This window comes from Aotus nancymaae, unplaced genomic scaffold, assembly GCF_030222135.1.
Source record: "Aotus nancymaae isolate 86718 unplaced genomic scaffold, 86718_ANA_hifiasm-v0.15.2.pri h1tg000057l, whole genome shotgun sequence".
In the NCBI taxonomy this organism is placed as follows: domain Eukaryota; kingdom Metazoa; phylum Chordata; class Mammalia; order Primates; family Aotidae; genus Aotus; species Aotus nancymaae.
This window is the reverse complement of record NW_026988471.1, coordinates 62,249,643-62,270,160: the sequence shown is the minus strand read 5'-3', so window position 1 is coordinate 62,270,160 and position 20,518 is coordinate 62,249,643. Positions and strand designations below refer to the sequence as shown.

Sequence of the window (20,518 nt, the reverse complement as noted above, 5' to 3'; positions counted from 1 at the left end):
ATGAGAAAACAGAAATACAAATTAATACACAACTAGTAAGTCATACTAGGATTCAAACTCAAAGTGACTTCAAAGTTTATGCCCTTAGTCACTAAATATCATACTGTTTTTCAGCAAAACATAATTATAGAAAAAATACTCAAAAATACTGTCAATTACAATGAGATACGGAAGGAACACACATAGGTCTTCCCATTAAACATGGATAAATAAAGCTGTGTGATTATTCTCACTTCTTCTTATAACTTCATTAAATTTTAGTAAAGGAATGGAAAAATATATAAAGTCATAAGGACAAAGGGAATAAAAAGGCTGTGATAATAGGAGATAACAGTTTTTATAAGTTGTAAACCAGATGGCTATGTGGTACCTTACTTTGCAGACCACAGGCTTTCCTGAAATATGAGTGGTTGCAGCAAAAAGTTACCAATGGAGAGTAAAAGCTTTGTGCTGAAGAACTCCACAGAGGCACAAGTACTGGAATGACCAGGTGCATTAAGAGATGGAACTTAAAATAAGGGGATTTGTTGAAAGTTTGTATAAAGAGAAAATGAGATAGGATAATTTTTGGAAGACACCAACCCACAGGGTTTCTGGGCTTGAAAACACTAAGCACATTAAAAAGTAAACATGAGGTGGCTGGACTGAAAATAAGGTGATTAACTAAGTGTGTATCCAGAATAGTGAGGTTTTTCCCAACTCCTTCCCTGCTCCAGCAGCTAAGCTATGTCTCCATGTTGCTTGCTTAGAGGATCCTTCTCTGGAAAAATAGATTATTCTTCCCAGAGTAAAATGTATACATATTGATATTTGGCAGTTCTGTCTGAAAAGGTAGCTGTGCCAACTAATCTCCTTACAATGAGGTCCAAGTTAACAAGCCTACCCATGTAAACCAACCTTCTAATCACCTTTAAATATAACCAGAGCGCCAGAGATCACCATACTTTTGAGGAAATTCTCCATCTGTAAATCTGAGATCTGTAAGTCTAAGCCTTCAGAAAATAGAATCAGGGACAATGCTGTAAACAGAACTAAAGTCAGAGAATTGAAATGAATATCCACAGAGAAATAAGAGAAGAATGATATGCTGTTTTTGACAAGGAGTAATCTTCTGGGCGCAGTGGCTCACACCTGTAATCCTACGACTTTGGGAGGCCGAGGCAGGTAGTTCATCTGAGTTCAGGAGTTGGAGACCAGCCTGGCCAACATGGTCAAACTCGTCTCTACTAAAAGTACAAAAATTAGCCAGGTGTGGTGGCACACACCTGTAATCCCAGCTACATGGGAGACTGAGGTAGGAGAATCATTTGAACCCAGCAGGCGGAGGTTGCAGTGAGACAAGATCGTACCACTGCACTCCAGCCTGGGAGACAGAGAGAGACTCCATCTCAAAAAAAAAAAAAAAGAAATAATCAGGAAAAAGGGAAAGGAATTCTAACAAGTTAAGAACATGACAGCATAAATAGAAAAATTAATAAATTTGAAAGATAAAGTTGAAATATACCTGTAATGTGGAACAAAATGACAAAGGGACGTAATAGTGAACCAAAGGTGATAGGAGAGAAAAAAAATTAGAGTATTAGGCCAGAAGATTTAATATCTAACTGATAATAGAAAACAGAAGGGAAGAATCAAAGAAATAATAAAAGAGAATTTCTCAGAACTGGAGTTTGCATGTCTATAGTTTGAAAGGACCCAATGATTGAAAAAAGATTAATAGGCATATTTTGTGAATTTTAGAAAAGGCATTTTTGTTAATTTTAGGAAATCAAAGATAAAATGAAGATCCAAAAAACTTCTAGAGTTTTAAAAAAAGAAAAGAAAAAACAGTGTGATACCTGCAAAGGATTAAGAATCAGGATTATATCAGACTTCTCAACAGCGACATGAGGCGTTAGAATACAATAAGGCCTTCAAAATTCTGAAAGAAAGTGAGTTTTTAGCCTAGAATTCTGTACCTAAAATTCTAAATTATCATTCAAGCCGAATACTTTCAGACTTAGCTCTCAAAAAAATTTACCTGCCAAAAACTTTTCTCAGAAAGTTATTGAAAGATGTGGTGCCCTAAAGCCACAGAATAAATAAGATTCTTAGGAATCAAGAAACAGTGAATTTCATACAGGAAATAGATGAAGCAAAGTTTTAAAATGGCTGTGCGTTCGTCTCAGAGAGCAGCTAGTCCAAATTGGGGCAGAGAATGGAAGGTTCCAGGAAGGATGTTGAAGAGATGGAAAGCAACTGATAGATCATTTAATATAAGATAATTAATGATAACAGATAAGAGATATAAGAAATCCTCATTTATGATAATTGGAAGTCAATAAGTAATGACTAAATCAAGAAATAGCATATATTGAGAACACTACCCTTTGCCTATCCATCATCCATTTTTCCTTATGAACTGACCTTGATGTTCAGAGTGGCAATAAGACCAATTAAAAATTCTTAGCTTTCCCATTTCCCATCACGCTGGAGTTGGCCATATTGAAGCACTTCTTGGTTTGCTAAGCAGAGGTCACTGGTGGAACTTCCAAGAAAGTTTATGAAAGGGACCAGGCTGAATTGTGTTATAACTTCTCAGCTTCTGCTATGAGCCTTCTTTTAAAAGTCTGAATCTGAGATATGATCCAGAAAGGGCAGGGGAAGCATGTGACCATTTATTCACTCAATGCGTGTTTATTTAGTACCAACAATATGCCAGATAGTGTTCTAGGTGCTGGGGATAGCAGTGAATAGAAGGGACAAAAGTGAACAATATCCCTCTTCTCATGTGCCTTATGTTCTAAAAGAGGAGAGAGTCAAGAAAAGATTAATAAGGAATATATATAGTATGTAAGAGAGTGAAACTACTAAAGAAAAAAAATCAAGAAAGAAAGTGTGTTGGGGGATGGTAGGGCAGGATGGGCCTCATATTTGGGGGCCAGGAAAGACCTTAATGAAGTGTCCTCAGATTGAGATTAAGATATGAAGGAAGTGAGGGAGTAAGCCATGGAAGATATTTGGGGAAGACCGTTGCAGGTAGAGGGAACAGCAGAAACAAAGGCCCTGAGATGGGAGTATACTTGGCATGTTTGAAGAATAGCAGGGAGTTGATAGAACTGGGGTGAAATGAACAAGAAGAGTAGTAGGAATTGAGGTCAGAAAGGAAATGTGACCCTAGTTATATAGGGGCTTCTAGGCCTTCCAGAACACTTGGCTGTTACTCTAAATAAGAAGAGAAGCTCTTGAAGAATTTTGAGTGTAGAAATATGATTCAATTTATATTTTACTTGGATCACTGTAGCTATTGATGGGAATAGATTGAAGAGAGTGAGAAAGCAGGAAGATAGAAGGGTGTTGCCATAGTCCAGGGTAAGGTATGATGATGGCTTTGATTGGATGATAGCAGTGGAGTGGTGAAAAATGGCCAGATTCTGGGTATATTTTGAGTGTTGAGGCATCAGAATTTGCTGATGAGTCAAATGTGGGCTATAGAGGAAATTTCTGAGGAACTGGAAGAATGGAATTGTCATTTACTGGTGTGGGGAAGATTGAGGAGAGACATTTTTGACGGAAATATCAGAAGTTCAATTTTGGACATGCTGTGTTTGAAATGCCCATTAGATAGCCAATTGGAGAAGTACAATCAATTGTTGATTATTGGAATTTGTAATTCAGGGAAAGATTTGGGCCAGGTGTATAAATTTGAGAGGCAGCCACACAAGTGGCATTAAAAGTCCAGAGACTGGTGGAGATCATCAAAGGAGTGAGTATAGACAGAGAAATAGAGGAGGCTGAAGAGCTCCCTGGAGTCCACAAACATTTTAAGATTGGAGAGATGGAGAAAAGGGAGATGAAGAAAGGAGACAGAGTGGAGTAGCTAGAGAAGTAGAGCACAATGAAGGGAGTGTGATGTCCTGGAAACCAAGTTTCAAGAATAGAGTGTTACTGTATACCAAGATACCTGTAACAAGATGCTGGCGATTGACCACTGCATGGAGGAGCATGCAGGTTGTTCATGATCTGGATAAAAGCAGTTTCAATGGAAGGTGATGGTAGAAGCCTAATTGGAAAGTATTTTTTTAAAAAACTTTTATTTTAGGTTCAAGACTACATGTGCAGGTTGGTTATATAGGTGGACTTGTGTCATGGGGGTTTGTTGTACAGATTATTTTGTCATCCTGGTATTAAGCCTAGTACCCACTAGTGAATGTCTTTTGCTCCTCTCCCACCTCCCACACTCCATCCTCAGGTAGGCCCCAGTGTCTGTTGTTCCCCTCTTTGTGTCCATGTGTTCTCATCATTTAGCTCCCACTTACAAGTGAGAACACATGATATTTGGTTTTCTGTTCCTGCATTAGTTTGCTAAGGATAATGGCCTCCAGCGCCATCCATGTTCCTAGAAAAAACATGATCTCATTCTTTTTTATGGCGGCATAATATTCCATAGTGTATATGTGCGACATTTTCTTTATACAATCTAACGCTGATGGGCATCTATGTTGATTCTTTGTCTTTGCTATTGTGAATTGTGCTGCAATGACTATATGTATGTATGTGTCTTTATGTTAGACGGAGTTTCACCATGTTGGCCATGCTGATACTGAACTCCTGAACTAGTGATACATTACACCCGCCCCTTTTTTTTTTTTGGAGGCGGAGTTTCTCTCTGTCACCCAGGCTGGGGTGCAATCTTGGCTCACTGCAACCTCCACCTCCAAGCGATTCTCCTACCTCAGCCTCCTGAGCAGTTGGAATTACAAGTGTGTGCCACCACGCCTGGCTAATTTGTGTATTTTTAGTAGAGACTGTGTTTTACTCTGTTGGCCAGGCTGGTCTTGAACTCCTGACCTCAGGTGATCTGCTTGCTTTGGCCTCCCAAAGTGCTGGAATTAACAATGATCCACTGCCAGGCCTTGGGCAAAAATTGTATTTCTTTCCAAGAAAAACAGAAAATTTACATTATATCTTAGCTACTTCAATCCAGAACTCAATGACCTATGATAATTGACTGATACATTGTTTATGCTTAAAAATACAGTAAAATATTTACCCTACTTTGTAACATGGTTAGGACACAAAGAAATACTTGGTCTTCTTTTTAATAATATATCTTTGTATCATCAATCAAAATTTCCATCTTGTTTTCTTCATAAATGGTTCTTTTTTTGTTTGTATTAATTTTTTTCATTTTAAAACATTTCTTTAAAGGAACTCTTAATTTCCGGGCTCCACTGTTGGCATTCATGACTAATAATGTTTTGGAAACTTCCAGGTATTTTGCTATAAATGAAACCAGTTCAGGACTATGAATTTCTCTCATATTTATTCAGTTATAGTTAATAGTAAGTATGTATCAAGCTACATGAGTTCATAATCTGAATAATTGAACTCCTCTGTTGTTGATTTTCATGTCTTTTGAAAATATATACCAAATATTTATCTAGTTTTTAAAGGGAGGCTAAAGTTGTACATCCATAGTAGCTAATGAGAATAATTTTAATACATTATATTTTAATACTGATACTGATTTTTCAGTCAAGTTTTATCAGTTTTACAGAAACTTAAAAAGCGATTTATTTTAAATTTATAACTTTGTATTAAATGCACAATTTGGAATGTGATATAAATGTATGTATAAACTAATCTTTTAAGGTTAAGTGTGAAAACCCAGCATGATATTTGAGAATATTATGTTGTATATATGTCAATGTAACTAATAGAGCAAACACATTAAGTACTTTTGCCAAATTGTGATTTATATGCCTCTAAGTTTTTTTAAAAAATAAAGTTTTTTTTAAATAAAAATATTAACTTAGCAGATAAACTACTTAACAAGTGACTGTGAAATGAAAAGCAGTTGTAATTACTCATAAAATAGTATTGTATACAAAATGTTCACAGTGTCTCTCCACAGTGAAGAAGTACCTGTCCTTTGGTAGTCCCATTGGTCTTAGAAGAATCCTAGGTTGAATTATGAGGCCCCACTAAGCACATAAATTGTCTTATTTTTGTGTTCATCCTTCTGTCATGATAGAACAGTCCCTTGTTTTATCCGAAGTCAGGTCTTCCACCTAGACCTAAAGTTCCCAAACTATGCACAGAGGCACCCTGGGTACTACAGTGAATTTACAGGCATGCTGCAGGATATTTTTAAAGTCTCAAGGAAAATACAGAGACTTCTGTCGAAGACTCAAACTGTTAGCTCCATATAGTTCAAAGTTTCAGTGTTAGTTTATGCTACATTCCTTTTCTGGTTGTCATAGCTATTTGAAGCTGGGTTTTCAGGGCTTGCTGTAATAAAAAGCAACTACTACACAATAATTAGCATAGAACAGGAATAAGGGTGAGGATGTCCAATTTGATTTCAAAATCTGAGTTTTGTGGTGCCCGACTTCTGTTAGTGCACACAACTTACTAATAAGTAATTGTAGTTATTTAGGAATTAAATAAAAATCTTTTTCTTTGAATCTCTGTGTATTATATTTCTAAGTGGCTATTAAATTATTAGGACATAAATACTTAAGTTGTTTTAATCTGTTTAATAAATGGAACTGTTGATTCTTTTGGCCTAGGGGCACTGTAAACAATTACAGAGACACAAACAGTGCTGTGAATTGAGAAAGAATAAGAACCTGGGCCTTTACTTTGGATCCCATTCCATCTGGCCTTTTCAGAACCTAATGTGATTGTCACTTCTCTAATGTGCAGCATAATAGTGGAAAGCACAGACTGCTCCATTTTTCTTGGTGTTAAATTTTGGCTTTCCCAGCTGTGTGACTTTGGAAAGTTGCTACACCTGTCTGTGCCAGTTTTTATTTAGCTATCAAACAAAGAAAAAAATACCTAACTTGTAGGTTTATTATGAGAACTCAATAAGTTAACACATATGAAATACTTAGCACAGTGTTTGGCACAGGTACCTGCTTTTTAAATAAATAAATTTAACCTGTCATTTTGACCTTCCCAATCAGTGTTTTGTTTTTTTTTTTAGTAAAAACTTTAAAATTTTTTTATTGTGATAAAAAACATAAAATTGTCCATCTTTAAGTGTATAAGGTGTAAGGAAGGTAAACAGTTTAGCTTTCTGCATATGGCTAGGCAGTTTTTGCAATACCATTTATTAAGTAGGGAATCCTTTCCTCATTGCTTGTTTTTGTCAGGTTTGTCAAAGATCAATTAGTTGTAGATGTGTGGTGTTTTTTTTGTGGTCTCTGTTCTGTTCCATTGGTGTATGTGTCTGTTTTGGTACCAGTACCATTTTTCTTACTGTAGCCTTGTAGTGTAATTTGAAGTCAGGTAGCGTGATGCTTCCAGGATTGTTCTCTTTGCTTAGGATTGTCTTGGCTATATGGGCTCTTTTTTGGTTCCATATGAAATTTAATGTCGGTTTTTCCCCGATTCTATGAATAAAGATAATAGTAGCTTGATGGGAATAGCATTGAGTTTATAAATTACCTTGGTCAGTATGACCATTTTCACGATATTGATTCTCCCTGTCCATGAGTGTGAAATATTTTTCCATTTGTTTGTGTCCTCTCTTTTTTTTAAAAAAAATTTTATATTGCATTAATTCATGTGTGTATATATATATACACACACATACACACACACACATATATATTGCACTTTAGGTTCTGGGGCACATGTGCAGAACATGCAGGATTGTTGCATGGGTACATACATGCTAATGTGGTTTGCTGCTTCCATCCCCCCGTCATCTATATCTGGCATTTCTCCCCATGTTATCCCTCCCTAACTCCCTACCACCTGCTGTCCCTCCCCTAGTCCCTGCTAACAGACCCCAGTGTCTGATGCTACCCTCCCTGTGTCCATGTGTTCTCATTGTTCTACACCTGCCTATGAGTGAGAACATGCGGGGTTTGATTTTCTGTTCTTGTGTCAGTTTGCTGAGAATGATGGTTTCCATATTCATTCACATCCCTAGAAAGGACACGAACACATCATTTTTTATGGCTGCGTAGTATTCTATGGTGTATATGTGCCACATTTTCCTTGTCCAGTCTATCATCGATAGGCATTGGGGTTGGTTCCAGGTCTTTGTTATTGTCAACAGTGCCACAGTGAACATATGTGTGCATATGTCTTTATAATAGAATGATTTATAATCCTTTGCGTATATACCCAGTAATGGGATTGCTGGGTCAAATGGAATTCTATTTCTAGGTCCTTAAGAAATCACCACATTGTCTTCCACAAGTGTTGAACTAATTTACACTCCCACCAATGGTGTAAAAGTGTTCCTATTTCTCCACATCCTCTCTAGCATCTGTTGTCTCCAGATTTTTTAATGGTCACCATTCTAACTGGCGTGAGATGGCATCTCAGTGTGGTTTTGATTTGCATTTCTCTAATGACCAGTGATGATGAACATTTTTTCATATGTTTACTGGCCTTATATATGTCTTCTTTTGAAAAATGTTTGTTCATATCCTTTGCCCACTTTTGAATGTGTTTGTTTTTTTCTTGTAAATCTGTTTTATTTCTTTGTAGATTCTGGATATTAGCCCTTTGTCAGATGGGTAGATTGCAAAAGTTTTTTCCCATTCTCTTGGTTATCGTTCCACTCTAATGATTGTTTCTTTTGCTGTGCAGAAGCTATAGAGTTTAATTAGATCCCATTTGTTTATTTTGGCTTTTGTTACCAATGCTTTCGGTGTTTTAGTCATGAAATCATTGCCTGTGCTTGTGTCCTGAATGGTTTTGCCCAGGTTTTCTTCTAGGGTTTTTATGGTGTTAGGTCTTATGTTTAAATCTTTAATCCATGTGGAGTTAATTTTAGTGTAAGGTGTCAGGAAGGGGTCCAGTTTCTGCTTTCTGCACGTGGCTATCCAGTTTTCCCAACACCATTTATTAAACAGGGAATCCTTTCCCCATTGCTTGTTTTTGTCAGGTTTTTCAAAAATCAGATGGTTGTAGATGTGTGGCATGCTTCCAAGGCCTCTGTTCTGTTCTATTGATCATATCTCTTGTTTTGGTACCAGTACCATGCTGTTTTGATTAGTGTAGCCTTGTGGTATAGTTTGAAGTCAGGTAGTGTGATGCCTCCAGCTTTGTTCTTTTTGCTTAGACTTGACTTGGCTATGTGTGTTTTCTTTTGGTTCCATATGAAGTTTAAGGTGTTTTTTTTTCAGTTCTTTGAAGAGGGTCATAGGTAGCTTGATGGGGATGGCACTGAATCTATAAATTACTTTGGGCAGTATGACCATTTTCATGATATTGATTCTTCCTAACCATGATCATGGAGTGTTTTTCCATCTGTTTGTGTCCTCTCTTATTTCCTTGAGCAGTGATTTGTAGTTCTCCTTGAAGAGGTCCTTTACATCTTTTGTTAGTTGTATTCCTAGGTATTTGATTCTCTTTGTAGCAATTGTGAATGGCAGTTCATTCTTGATTTGGCTCTCTGTCTGTTATTGGTGTGTAGGAGTGCTTGTGATTTCTGCACATTGATTTTGTGTCCTGAGACTTTGCTGAAGTTGCTTATCAGTTTCAGGAGACATTAGGCTGAGATGTTAGGGTCTTCTAAATATACAATCATGTCATCTGCAAATAGAGACAATTTGACTTCCTCCTTTCCTAATTGAATACCCTTTATTTCTTTTTCTTGCCTGATAGCTCTGGCTAGAACTTCCAGTACTATATTGAATAGGAGTGGTGACAGAGGGCATCCTTGTCTAGTACCTGATTTCAAAGGGAATGCTTCCAGTTTTTGCACCTTCAGTATGATATTGGCTGTAGGTTTCTTGTAAATAGTTTATTATTTTGAGATACGTTCCACTGATACCTAGTTTATTGAGATTTTTTAGCACAAAGAGCTGTTGAATTTTGTTGAAGGCCGTCTCTGCATCTATTGAGATAATCATGTGGTTTTTGTCTTTGGTTCTGTTTATGTGGTGAATTACGTTTATAGACTTGTGTATTTTGAACCAGTGTTGCATCCCTGGGATGAAGTCTACTTGATTGTGTGGATAACCTTTTTGATGTGCTGTTGCACTTGGTTTGCCAGTATTTTATTGAAGATTTTTGCATCTATGTTCATCCTGGATATTGGCCTGAAGTTTTCTTTTCTCGTTGAGTCTCTGCCGGGTTTTGGTCAGGATTATGTTGGTCTCATAAAATGATTTGGGAAAGATTCCCTCTTTTTGGATTGTTTGGAAGAGTTTCAGAAGGAGTGGTACCAGCTCCTCTTTTTATGTCTGGTAGAATTTGGCTGTGAATCCCATCTGGACCTGGTTTTTTTTTGGTTGTTAGGCTATTAATTGCTGCTTCGACTTCAGCCCTGTTATTAGTCTATTCAGGGTTTCAACTTCTTCCTGGTTTAGGCTTGGGAGGGAGCAAGTGTCCAGGAATTTATCCATTTCTTCCAGATTTACCATTTTATGTGCATAGAGTTGTTTGTGGTAATCTCTGATGGTATTTTGTATTTCTGTGGAATTGGTGTTGATATCCCCTTTATCATTTTTTGTTGCATCCATTTGATGCTTCTCTCTTTTATTAATCTGGCTAGCGGTCTGTCTATTTTGTTGCTCTTTTCAAAAAACCAGCTCCTGGATTTATTGATTTTTTTTTAAGGTTTTTTGTGTCTCTGTCTCCTTCAGTTCTGCTCTGATCATAGTTATTTCTTGTCTTCTGCTAGGTTTTGAGCTTTTTTGATCTTGCTCCTCTAGCTCTTTCAGTTTTGACTATAGGGTGTCAATTTTTGATCTTTCCTTGCTTCTCATGAGGGCATTTATTGCTATAAATTTTCCTCTAGACACTGCTTTAATTGTGTCCCAGAGAATCTAGTATGTTGTGTCTTCGTTCTTGTTGGTTTTGAAGAACATCTTTATTTTTGCCTTCATTTCATTGTTTATCCAGTCAACATTCAAGAGCCAGTTGATCAGTTTCCATGAAGTTGTGCGGTTCTGAATTAGTTTCTTAATCCTGAGTTCGAATTTGATTGCACTGTGATCTGAGAGACTGTTATGATTTCCGTTGTTTTGCATTTGCTGAGGAGTGATTTACTTCCAATTTTGAGGTCAATTTAGTGTAAGTGCGATGTGGTGCTGAGAAGAATGTATATTTTGTGGATTTGGGGTGGAGAGTTCTGTAGCTGTCTATTAGGTTTGTTTGGTCCAGATCTGAGTACAAGTCCTGGAAATCCTTGTTAATTTTCTGTCTCTTTGATCTGTGTAATACTGACAGTGGAGTGTTAAAGTCTCCCACTATTATTGTGTGGAAGTCTAAGTCTCTTTGTAGGTCATTAAGAACTTGCTTTATGGGTTGTCGCACGTCTAAAGGCCGAGCAGCCCCGTAGCCAGGATGCCGCATGGAAGCCGAAGCCGCACCTCCCGCATGGCCCCTCTGGCCAGCTGGGCCCCTCAGATGAGAGCTGTGCCCAGGCCAGCACCAGCCGCTCAGCCACCAGCAGTGGCACCCCCTTCTGCAGTTGGCTGTCCTGCTGCTGTGCCCCGGCAGCCAGGTCTGCTGTCCCAGATGGCAATCACTGCAGCTGGCGTGGCTGTGGGCTCTGCTGTGGGGCACACACTGGGCCACGCCATTACTGGGGGCTTCAGTGGAGGAAGTGATCCTGAGCCTGCGATGCCTGACATCACTTACCAGGAGCCTCAGGGAACCCAGCCGGCACAGCAGCAGCAGCCTTTCTTCTATGAGATCAAACAGTTCTTGGAGTGTGCCCAGAACCAGGGTGACATCAAGCTCTGTGAGGGTTTCAGTGAGGTGCTAAAACAGTGCCAACTTGCAAACTGATTGGCCTAATCAAGAAGTTCAAACTGGAGAAATGGAAAACCAGCTCTCATAACCAAGTTAACTTAATATAAAAATTTAATTAATAGTGAAGGTATAAAGTGTAGCCATCAGTTAAACCTCTCCTGTCATTCCTAGCTTCCTTACTTCAGAATTGAAATGGAAGGGGGTGTTCCTACTCTGTAGAATTTGGAGCTGGTCAAATGTTTGTGTGGCCTCCTTAAAATAGCTGTTATGATTTTATTCTTTGTGAGTTAATTAGAATAAAGAGATTTTCTTCCAAAAAAAAAAAAAAAAGAACTTGCTTTATGTATCTGTGTAGTCCTGTATTGTGTGCGTATATGTTTAGGATTGTTAGCTCTTCTTGTTACATTGATCCTTTTACCATTTTGTAATGCCCTTCTTTGTCTCTTTTGATCTTTGTTGGTTTAAAGTCTAGGATTGCAACTCCTGCTTTTTTTTGCTCTCCATTTGCTTGGTAAATCTTCCTCCATCCCTTTATTTTGAGCCTTTGTGTGTCTTTGCACATGAGGTGGGGTTCCTGAATGCAGCACACTGATGGGTTTTGACTTTTTATCCAATTTGCCAGTGTGTGGCTTTTGATTGGGGCATTTAGCCCATTTACATTTAAGGTTAATATTGTTATGTGTGAATTTGTTCTTGCCGTTTTGATGGTAGCTGGTTGTTTTGCCCATTAGATGATGCAGTTTCTTCATTGTGTCAATGCTCTTTACCATTTGTACCTTTTTTGGAGTGACTGGTACTGGTTGTTCATTTCTATGTTTAGTGCTTGTTTCAGGAGGTTTTGTAAGGCAGGCCTGGTGGTGATGCAATGTCTGAGCAATTGCTTATTCATAAAGGATTTTATTTCTCTTTTGCTTATGAAGCTTAGTTTGGTTGGGTATGAAATTCTAGGTTGAAAGTTCTTTTTTTTTTTTTTTTTTTTTTTTTTTTTTTTTTTTTGAGTCGGAGTTTCGCTCTTGTTACCCAGGCTGGAGTGCAATGGCGCGATCTCGGCTCACCGCAACCTCCGCCTCCCGGGTTCAGGCAATTCTCCTGCCTCAGCTTCCTGAGTAGCTGGGATTACAGGCACGCGCCACCATGCCCAGCTAATTTTTTTGTATTAGTAGAGACGGGGTTTCACAATGTTGACCAGGATGGTCTCGATCTCTTGACCTCGTGATCCACCCGCCTCGGCCTCCCAAAGTGCTGGGATTACAGGCTTGAGCCACCGCGCCCGGCCGAAAGTTCTTTTCTTTAAGGATGTTGAATATTGCCCCCACTCTCTTCTGGCTTGTAGGGTTTCTGCCAAGAAATCTGCTGTGAGTCTGATGGGCTTCCCTTTGTGGGTAACCTGACCTTTCTCTCTGGCTGCCCTTAGCATTTTTTCCTTCATTTCAACCCTGGTGAACCTGATGATCATATGCCTTGGGGTTGCTCTTCTTTAGGAGTATCTTTGTGTGTTCTCTGTATTTCCTGGATTTGAATGTTGGCCTGCCTTGCTAGGTTGGGGAAATTCTCCTGGATAATATCCTGAAGAGTGTTTTTCAGCTTGGATTCATTCTCTCTGTCACATTTAGGTACACCAATCAAGCATAGATTAGGTCTTTTCACATAATCCCATATTTCTTGGAGACTTTGTTCATTTCTTTTCACTCTGTTTTCTTTAATCTTGCCTTCTTGTTTTATTTTCTTCAGTTGATCTTCAATCTCTGATATCCTTTCTTCTGCTTGGTCAATTCGGCTATTGAAACTTGTGTATGCTTCGCAAAGTTCTTGTGTTGTGTTTTTGCACTCCATCAGTTCATTTGTATTTCTCTCTAAGCTGTTTATTATCGTTAGCATTTCTTTATACCTTTTTTCAAGGTTCTTAGTTTCTTTGCATTTGGTTAAAATATGTTCTTTTAGCTCAGAGAAGTTTGTTATTACCCACTTTCTGAAGCCTGTTTCTGTCAATTCATCAGAGTCATTCTCCATCCAGCCTTGTTTCCTTGCTGGAGAGGAGTTGTGATCCCTTGGAGGAGGAGAGGCGTTCTGGTTTTGGGTGTTTTCATCCTTTTTGCACTGGTTATTTCCCATCTTTATGGATTTATCTACCTGTGGGTCTTTGTAGTTGGTGACTTTCAGATGGGTTCTCTGAGTGGACGTCCTTTTTGTTGATGATGAAGTTATTACTTTCTGTTTTTTACTTTTCCTTTTCACAGTCAGACCCCTTTGCTGTAGGTCCACTCCAGACCATGCTTGCCTGGGGATCACCTGCTTTGGCTGCAGAACAATAAAGGTTGCTCTCAGTTTCTTCTTCTGTTATCTTTGTCCCAGGAGGATACCTGCCAGATGTCAGCCTGAGCTCTCCTTTATGAGGTGTCTCTGTGTATATACAGGGGTCAGAGAGCTGTTTTAGGAGACAGTCTGTCCATTATAGGAGCTCAAGTGCTGAACTGTGAGCTCCGTTTTTCCATTCAGAGCTGCTGGTTAGGTATGTTTAAGTCTGCTGCAGCGAAACTCATAGCTGCCTTTTTTCCCCACGTGCTCTCTCCTGGGAAGGTGGGGCTTTATTTATAAGTTCTGATGTTCTGCTGCCTTTTTTCAGAGATGCCCTGTCCTAGTTACAGTCTGCCAGCAGAGGTGTTGCTGACCTGCCATGGCTCTGCCCAGCTGCTCTGTGAACTTCCTTGCGGTTTTGTTTATAGAGGTATAGTTAGAAGTGCCTCAGTAATGGTGGTCTGCCTCGGTAATCATGGACTGTCTGTGTAATGGCGCACTGCCTCAGTAATGGCGGACTGCCTCAGTAATGGCGCACTGCCTCAGTAATGGCAGACTGCCTCGGTAGTGGTGGACTGCCTCGGTAATGGCGCATGCCCTTCCCCCCGCAGAGCTGGACCGTCTCGGGTCCAGTTCTGCTTGCTGTGAAACTCTCAATCCAGAGCATTTCAGATTGCTGGTCTTTGTAGGGGTGGGACCTGGCTCCCACTTTCAGCCCCCTTTTTCAGTTGAGTGGGTGACTCTCTCCCAGGCATTCCAGGCACCAGTTGAAACGGCCACCCAGATTTGTATGAGTTTTTGTGCAGAGACCTGCTGGGCCAGCTCAAACAGTTGTGCTGGAAACTTGTGGTGCTTTTCTGCCTGGGAATCACCTGGTCATTGGGCAGTAAAAACTCTTTTGGAAATATGGTGATCACTCACCCTCTGCATTCTTGCTGGGAACTGCACTCCAGAGCTGTTCCTATTCAGCCATCTTGGCTTCCATCTCCTTTCTTATATATCGGCAGTAGGAATTTAAATGTCATTTCCACACGGCAGGGGAAGGCCTCATAATCATGGCGGAAGGCGAATGAGGAGCCAAGTTGTGTTATGTGGCTGTAGGCAAGAGCTGTTTGTGTCCTCTCTTATTTCCTTGAGAAGTGGTTTGTAGTTCTCCCTGAAGAGGTCCTTCACGTCCCTTGTTGTATTTGTAGTTATTTTATTCTCTTTGTAGCAATTGTGAATGGGAGTTCACTCATAATTTGGCTCTCTGTTTATTGGTGTATAGGAATGCTTGTGATTTTTGCACATTGATTTTGTATCCTGAGAGTTTGCTGAAGTTGTTTATCAGCTTGAAATTTTGGGCTGAGACAATGGGGTGTTTTAAATATACAATCATGTCATCTGTAAACAGAGACAATTTGACTTCCTCTCTTCCTAATTGAATACCCTTTATTTCTTTCAGTTGCTTGATTGCCTTGGACAGAACTTTCAATGCACTGTTGAATAGAAGTGATGAGAGAGGGCATCCTTGTCTTGTGCTGGTTTTCAGAGGGAATGCTGTCTTGTGCCAGTTTTCAGAGAGAATGCTTCCACCTTTTGCCCATTCAATATGATATTGGCTGTGGGTTTGTCATAAATAGCTCTTATTATTCTGAAATATGTTCCATCAAAACCTGATTTATTGAGAGTTTTTAGCATGACAGCATGTTGAATTTTATCAAAGGCCTTTTCTGCGTTAAGTGGTTTTTGTCATTGGTTCTGTTTATGTGATGGATTACATTCATTAATTTGTGTATGTTGAACCAGCCTTACATCCCAGGGATTAAGCTGACTTGATTGTGGTGGATAAGCTTTTTGATGTGCTGCTGGATTCGTTTGCCAGGATTTTATTGAGGTTTCTCACATCAGTGTTCATCAGGAATATTGGCCTGAAGTTTTCTTTTTTTTCTTGTGTGTCTGCCAGGTTTTAGTATCAGGATAATGCTGGCCTCATAAAATGAGTTAGGGATGCTTCCCTCTTTTTCTGTTGTTTGGAATCATTTCAGAAGGAATAGTACCAGCTCCTCATTCTACCTCTGGTAGATTTTGGCTATGAATCCATCTGGTCCTGGACTTTTTTTGGTTGGTAGGCCATTATTGCCTCAATTTCAGAACTTGTTATTAGTCTATTCAGGGATTTCAGTTCTTCCTGGTTTAGTCTTGGGAGGGTGTATGTGTCCAGGAATTTATCAGTGTCTTCTAGATTTTCTAGTTTATTTGTTTAGAGATGTTTATAGTATTTTCTGATGGTAGTTTGCATTTCTGTGGCATTGGCGGTGATATCCCCATTATCATTTTTAATTGCATGTGTTTAAGTCTTCTCTCTTTTCTTCACTAGTCTGTTTAGCTGTCTATTTTGTTAATCTTTTCAAAAAACACAGCTCCTAGATTCACTGACTCTTTTGAAGAGTTTTTCATGTCCCTGTCTCCTTCAGTTCTGCTCTGATCTTAGTTATTTCTTGTCTTCTATCACCTTGGAATCTGTTTGCTCTTGCTTCTCTAGTTCTTTTAATTGTGATGTTAGGGTGTTGATTTTAGATCTTTTCTTCTTTCTCCCGTGGGCATATGGTGCTTTAAGTTTTCCTCTAAATACTCCTTTAGCTGTGTCCCAGAGTCTGGGCACATTGTGTGTTTCTTCTGTATCGGTTTCAAATAACTTGCTTATTTCTGCCTTAAAGTCATTATTTACCCAGTATTCATTCATGAGCAGGTTGTTCAGTTTCTATGTAGTTGTGCGGTTTTGAGAGAGTTTCTTAATTTTGAGTTTTTATGTGATTGCACTGTTGTCTGAGAGACTGTTTGTTACAATTTATGTTCTTTTGCATTTGCTGGGGAGTGTTTTACTTCCAATTATGTGGTCAGTTTTAGAATAAGTTGGATGTGGTGCTGAGAAGAATGTATATTATGTTGATTTGAGGTGGAGAGTTTTGTAGATGTATGTTAGATCTGCTTGGTCCAGAGCTGAGTTCAATCCTCAATATTCTTGTTAATTTTCTGTCTTGTTGATGTGTCTAATATTGACAGTGAGGTGTTAAATTCTTCCACTATTATTGTGTGGGAGTCTAAGTCTCTTTGTAGGTCTCTAAGAATTTGCTTTATGAATCTGGGTACTCCTGTATTGAGTGCATATATATTTAGGATAGTTAGCTCTTCTTGTTGCATTGATCCCTTTACCATTATGTAATACCTTTCTTTGTCTCTTTTGATCTTTGTTGCTTTGAAGTGTCTTTTATCAGAGGGTAGGGTTGTAACACTTGCATTTTTTTCCTTTCCATTTACTTCATACATATTTCTCCCTCACTTTATTTATTTTGAACCTATATGTGTCCTTGCATGTGAGATGGGTCTCCTGAATACAGCACAGTGATGGTTCTTGACTCTTTATCCAGTTTGGCAGTCTGTGTCTTTTAATTGGGGCATTTAGTCCATTTACATTTAAGGTTAATATTGTTATGTGTGAATTTGATCCTTTCATTATGATGCTGACTGGTTAGTTTGCCAGTTGGTTGATGCCGTTTCTTCATAGTGTCGATGGTCTTTACAATTTGGGATATTTTGCAGTGGCTGGTACACTTTGTTCCTTTCCATATGTAGTGGTTCCTTCAGGAGCTCTTGTAAGGTAGGCCTGGTGGTGACAAAATCTCTCAGCATTTGCTTGTCTGTGAAGGATTTTATTTCTTCTTTGCTTATGAAACTTAGCTTGGCTGGATATGAAATATTGGGTTGAAAATTCTTTTCTTCAAGAATGTTGAATACTGGGCCCCACTCTCTTCTGGCTTGTTGAGTTTCTGCTGAGAGATCTGCTGTTTGTCTGATGGGCTTCCCTTTGTGAGTAACATGACCTTTCTCACTGGCCGCATGTAACATTTTTTCCTTCATTTCAACCTTGATGAATCTGACGATTATGTGTGTTGGGTTTGCTCTTCAAGGAGTATCTTTGTGGTATTCTCTGTATTTCCTGAATTTGAATGTTGGCCTGTCTTCCTAGGTTGGGGAAATTCTCGTGGATAATATGCTGAAGAGTGTTTTTCACCTTGGTTCCATTCTCCCCATCACTTTCAGGTACACCAGTGAAACATAGATTTGGTCTTTTCAGGTAGTCTCATATTTTTTGGAGGTTTGTGAGTTTCTTTTCACTCTCTTTTTTTCTAATCTTGTCTTCTTGCTTTATTTCATCGAGTTGTTCTTCAATTTCTGATATCCTTTCTTCTGCTTGATCGATTCGGCTATTGATACTTGTGTATACTTCATGAAATTCTTGTGCTGTGTTTTTCAGGTCCATCAGATCATTTGTGTTCTTCTCTAAACCGGTTATTCTAGTTGGAAAATCCTCTAACCTTTTTTTCAAGGTTCTTAGCTTCCTTGCATTGGGTTAGAACATGCTCCTTTAGCTCAGAGAAGTTTCTTATTATCCACCTTCTGAAGCCCACTTCTGTAAATTCGTCTAACTCATTTTTCATCCAGTTTTGTTCCCTTGATGGGGAGCTGTGATTCTTTGGAGGAAAAGATGAATTCTAGTTTTTGGAATTTTCAGCCTTTTTACGCTGATGTCTCCCCATCTTTGTGGATTTATGTACCTTTTGTCTTTGATGTTGGTGACCTTCGCATGAGGTTTCTCTGAGTGGATGTCCTTTTTGTTGATGTTGATACTATTCCTTTCTCTTTGTTAGTTTTCCTTCTAACAGGCTCCTCTGCTGCAGGTCTGCTGGAGTTTGCTGGAGGTCCACTCCAGTCCCTGTTTGCCTGGGTATCACCAGTGGAGACTGCAGAACAGCAAAGATTGCTGCATGCTCCTTCCTCTGGGAGCTTTATCCCAGAGGGTCACCTGGCAGATACCAGCTAGAGCTCTCCTATATGAGGTGTCTGTCAGACCCTACTGGAAGGTGTCTCCTTGTCAGGCTACACGGGGGTCAGGGATCCACTTGAGGAGGCAGTCTGTCCCTTATCAAAGCTCAAAGGCTGTCTGAGGATCTGCTGCTTCCTTTAGAGCTGTCAGGCAGGGATATTTAAGTCTGCTGAAGCTGTGCTCACAGCCACTTCTTCCCCTAGGTGCTCTGACCCAGGGAAATGGGTGTTTTATTTGTAAGTCCCTGACTGGGGCTGCTGCCTTTTTTTCAGAAATGCCCTGTCCAGAGAGGAGGAATCTAGAGAGGCAGTCTGGCCACAGCAGCCTTACTGAGCTGTAGTGGGCTCTGCCCAGTTTGAACTTCCCAGCGGCTTTGTTTACACTGTGAATGTAAAATTGCCTACTCAAGCCTCAGCAATTGTGAATACCCCTCCCTGCACCAAGCTCCAGGTCCCAGGTCGACCTCAGACTGCTGTGCTGGCAGCAAGAATTTCAATACTGTGGATCTTAGCTTGCTGGACTCTCTGGGTATGGGACCTGTCAAGCTAGACCATTTGTCTCCCTGGCTTCAGCCCCCTTTCCAGGGTAGTGAATAGGTTTGTCTTGCTGGCGTTCCAGGTGCTCCTGGGATGTGAAAAAAAAAAAAACAAAACTTTTTCCATTAGCTCAGTGTCTGCCCCAATGGCTGCCCAGTTTTGTTCTTGAAACCCAGAGCCCTGGTGGCGTAGGCATTGGAGGGAATCTCCTGGTCTGCTGGTTGTGAAGACTGTAGGAAAAGTGCAGGATCTGGGCCAGAGTGCACCGTTCCTCCCGGTACAGACTCTCATGCCTTCTTTTGCAAGTTAGATTTTTATTTATTATGTAAGGTAAGGTTCAACTTCATTCTTTTGCATATGAATATCTAATTTTCCCAGCATCATTTGTTGAAAAGATTGTTCTTTCTTTTTGTGGAATAGTCTTGGCACCCTTGTGGAAGATTATTTGATTATTTATTAAGGATTTGTTCCTGGTATCTCTTTTCTGTTCCACTGGTTTCTCTAATATAGTTCCACTGGTATCTTTATTTTGAATAGAGATACCAGAATACTAGCCTTGAATTCCTCAAGGCTCAATTCTGAACCATCTGTACTCCATTCTGAACTTCTGGATTATCAAATATATATCTACAGCTTCAGTGGTTCCTCCTAGAGTGCAGCCCTCTTCCCTGTGCTCCATCCCTTTCTGCATATTTGTTGAACTGGAATTCTACAAATCTGTTAAATCACAGATTTGTTTTTAGAAAATCATTTTGACTGCTATATGGAGTGCAGACTGGTAGGGGCCCACAGGGAATAGACATAGTGATTAGGAAGTTTTGAAGTAGCCTAGAGAGAGAAGAAGTGAAGTGGTTCTAGCTAAAAATATGCAGAAAGGGATCGAGCACAGGGAAGAGGTTTGCACTGTAGGAGGAAACTTTGAAGCTGTAGATAGACATATATTTGGTAATCTAGAAGTTCAGAATGGAGAGCAGATGGTTCAGAATTGAGCCTTGATGAAGCAGTGAATCTAGGAGCTGGATTTTTGAAAAGATCAACAAAATAGACCACTAGCCAGACTAAGAAAAAAGAAAAGAAAGAAGAATTGAGTAAATGCAATAAAAATGAT

At 39.4% G+C, this 20,518-nt stretch overlaps 2 protein-coding genes across 12 annotated transcripts in view; both read left to right on the top strand.

Annotated features, from left to right (window-relative positions):
- WDPCP (WD repeat containing planar cell polarity effector) overlaps window positions 1–20,518 on the top strand; it is a 783,785-nt gene that overhangs the window by 356,800 nt on the left and 406,467 nt on the right. The gene's annotated exons all lie outside the window — the stretch shown is intronic.
- On the top strand, window positions 11,225–11,956 carry LOC110568714 (coiled-coil-helix-coiled-coil-helix domain-containing protein 2-like). Its single transcript, XM_064364291.1, has one exon. The coding sequence runs from the start codon at window positions 11,302–11,304 to the stop codon at window positions 11,746–11,748; it is 447 nt and encodes a 148-aa protein (XP_064220361.1). The 5' UTR covers window positions 11,225–11,301; the 3' UTR covers window positions 11,749–11,956.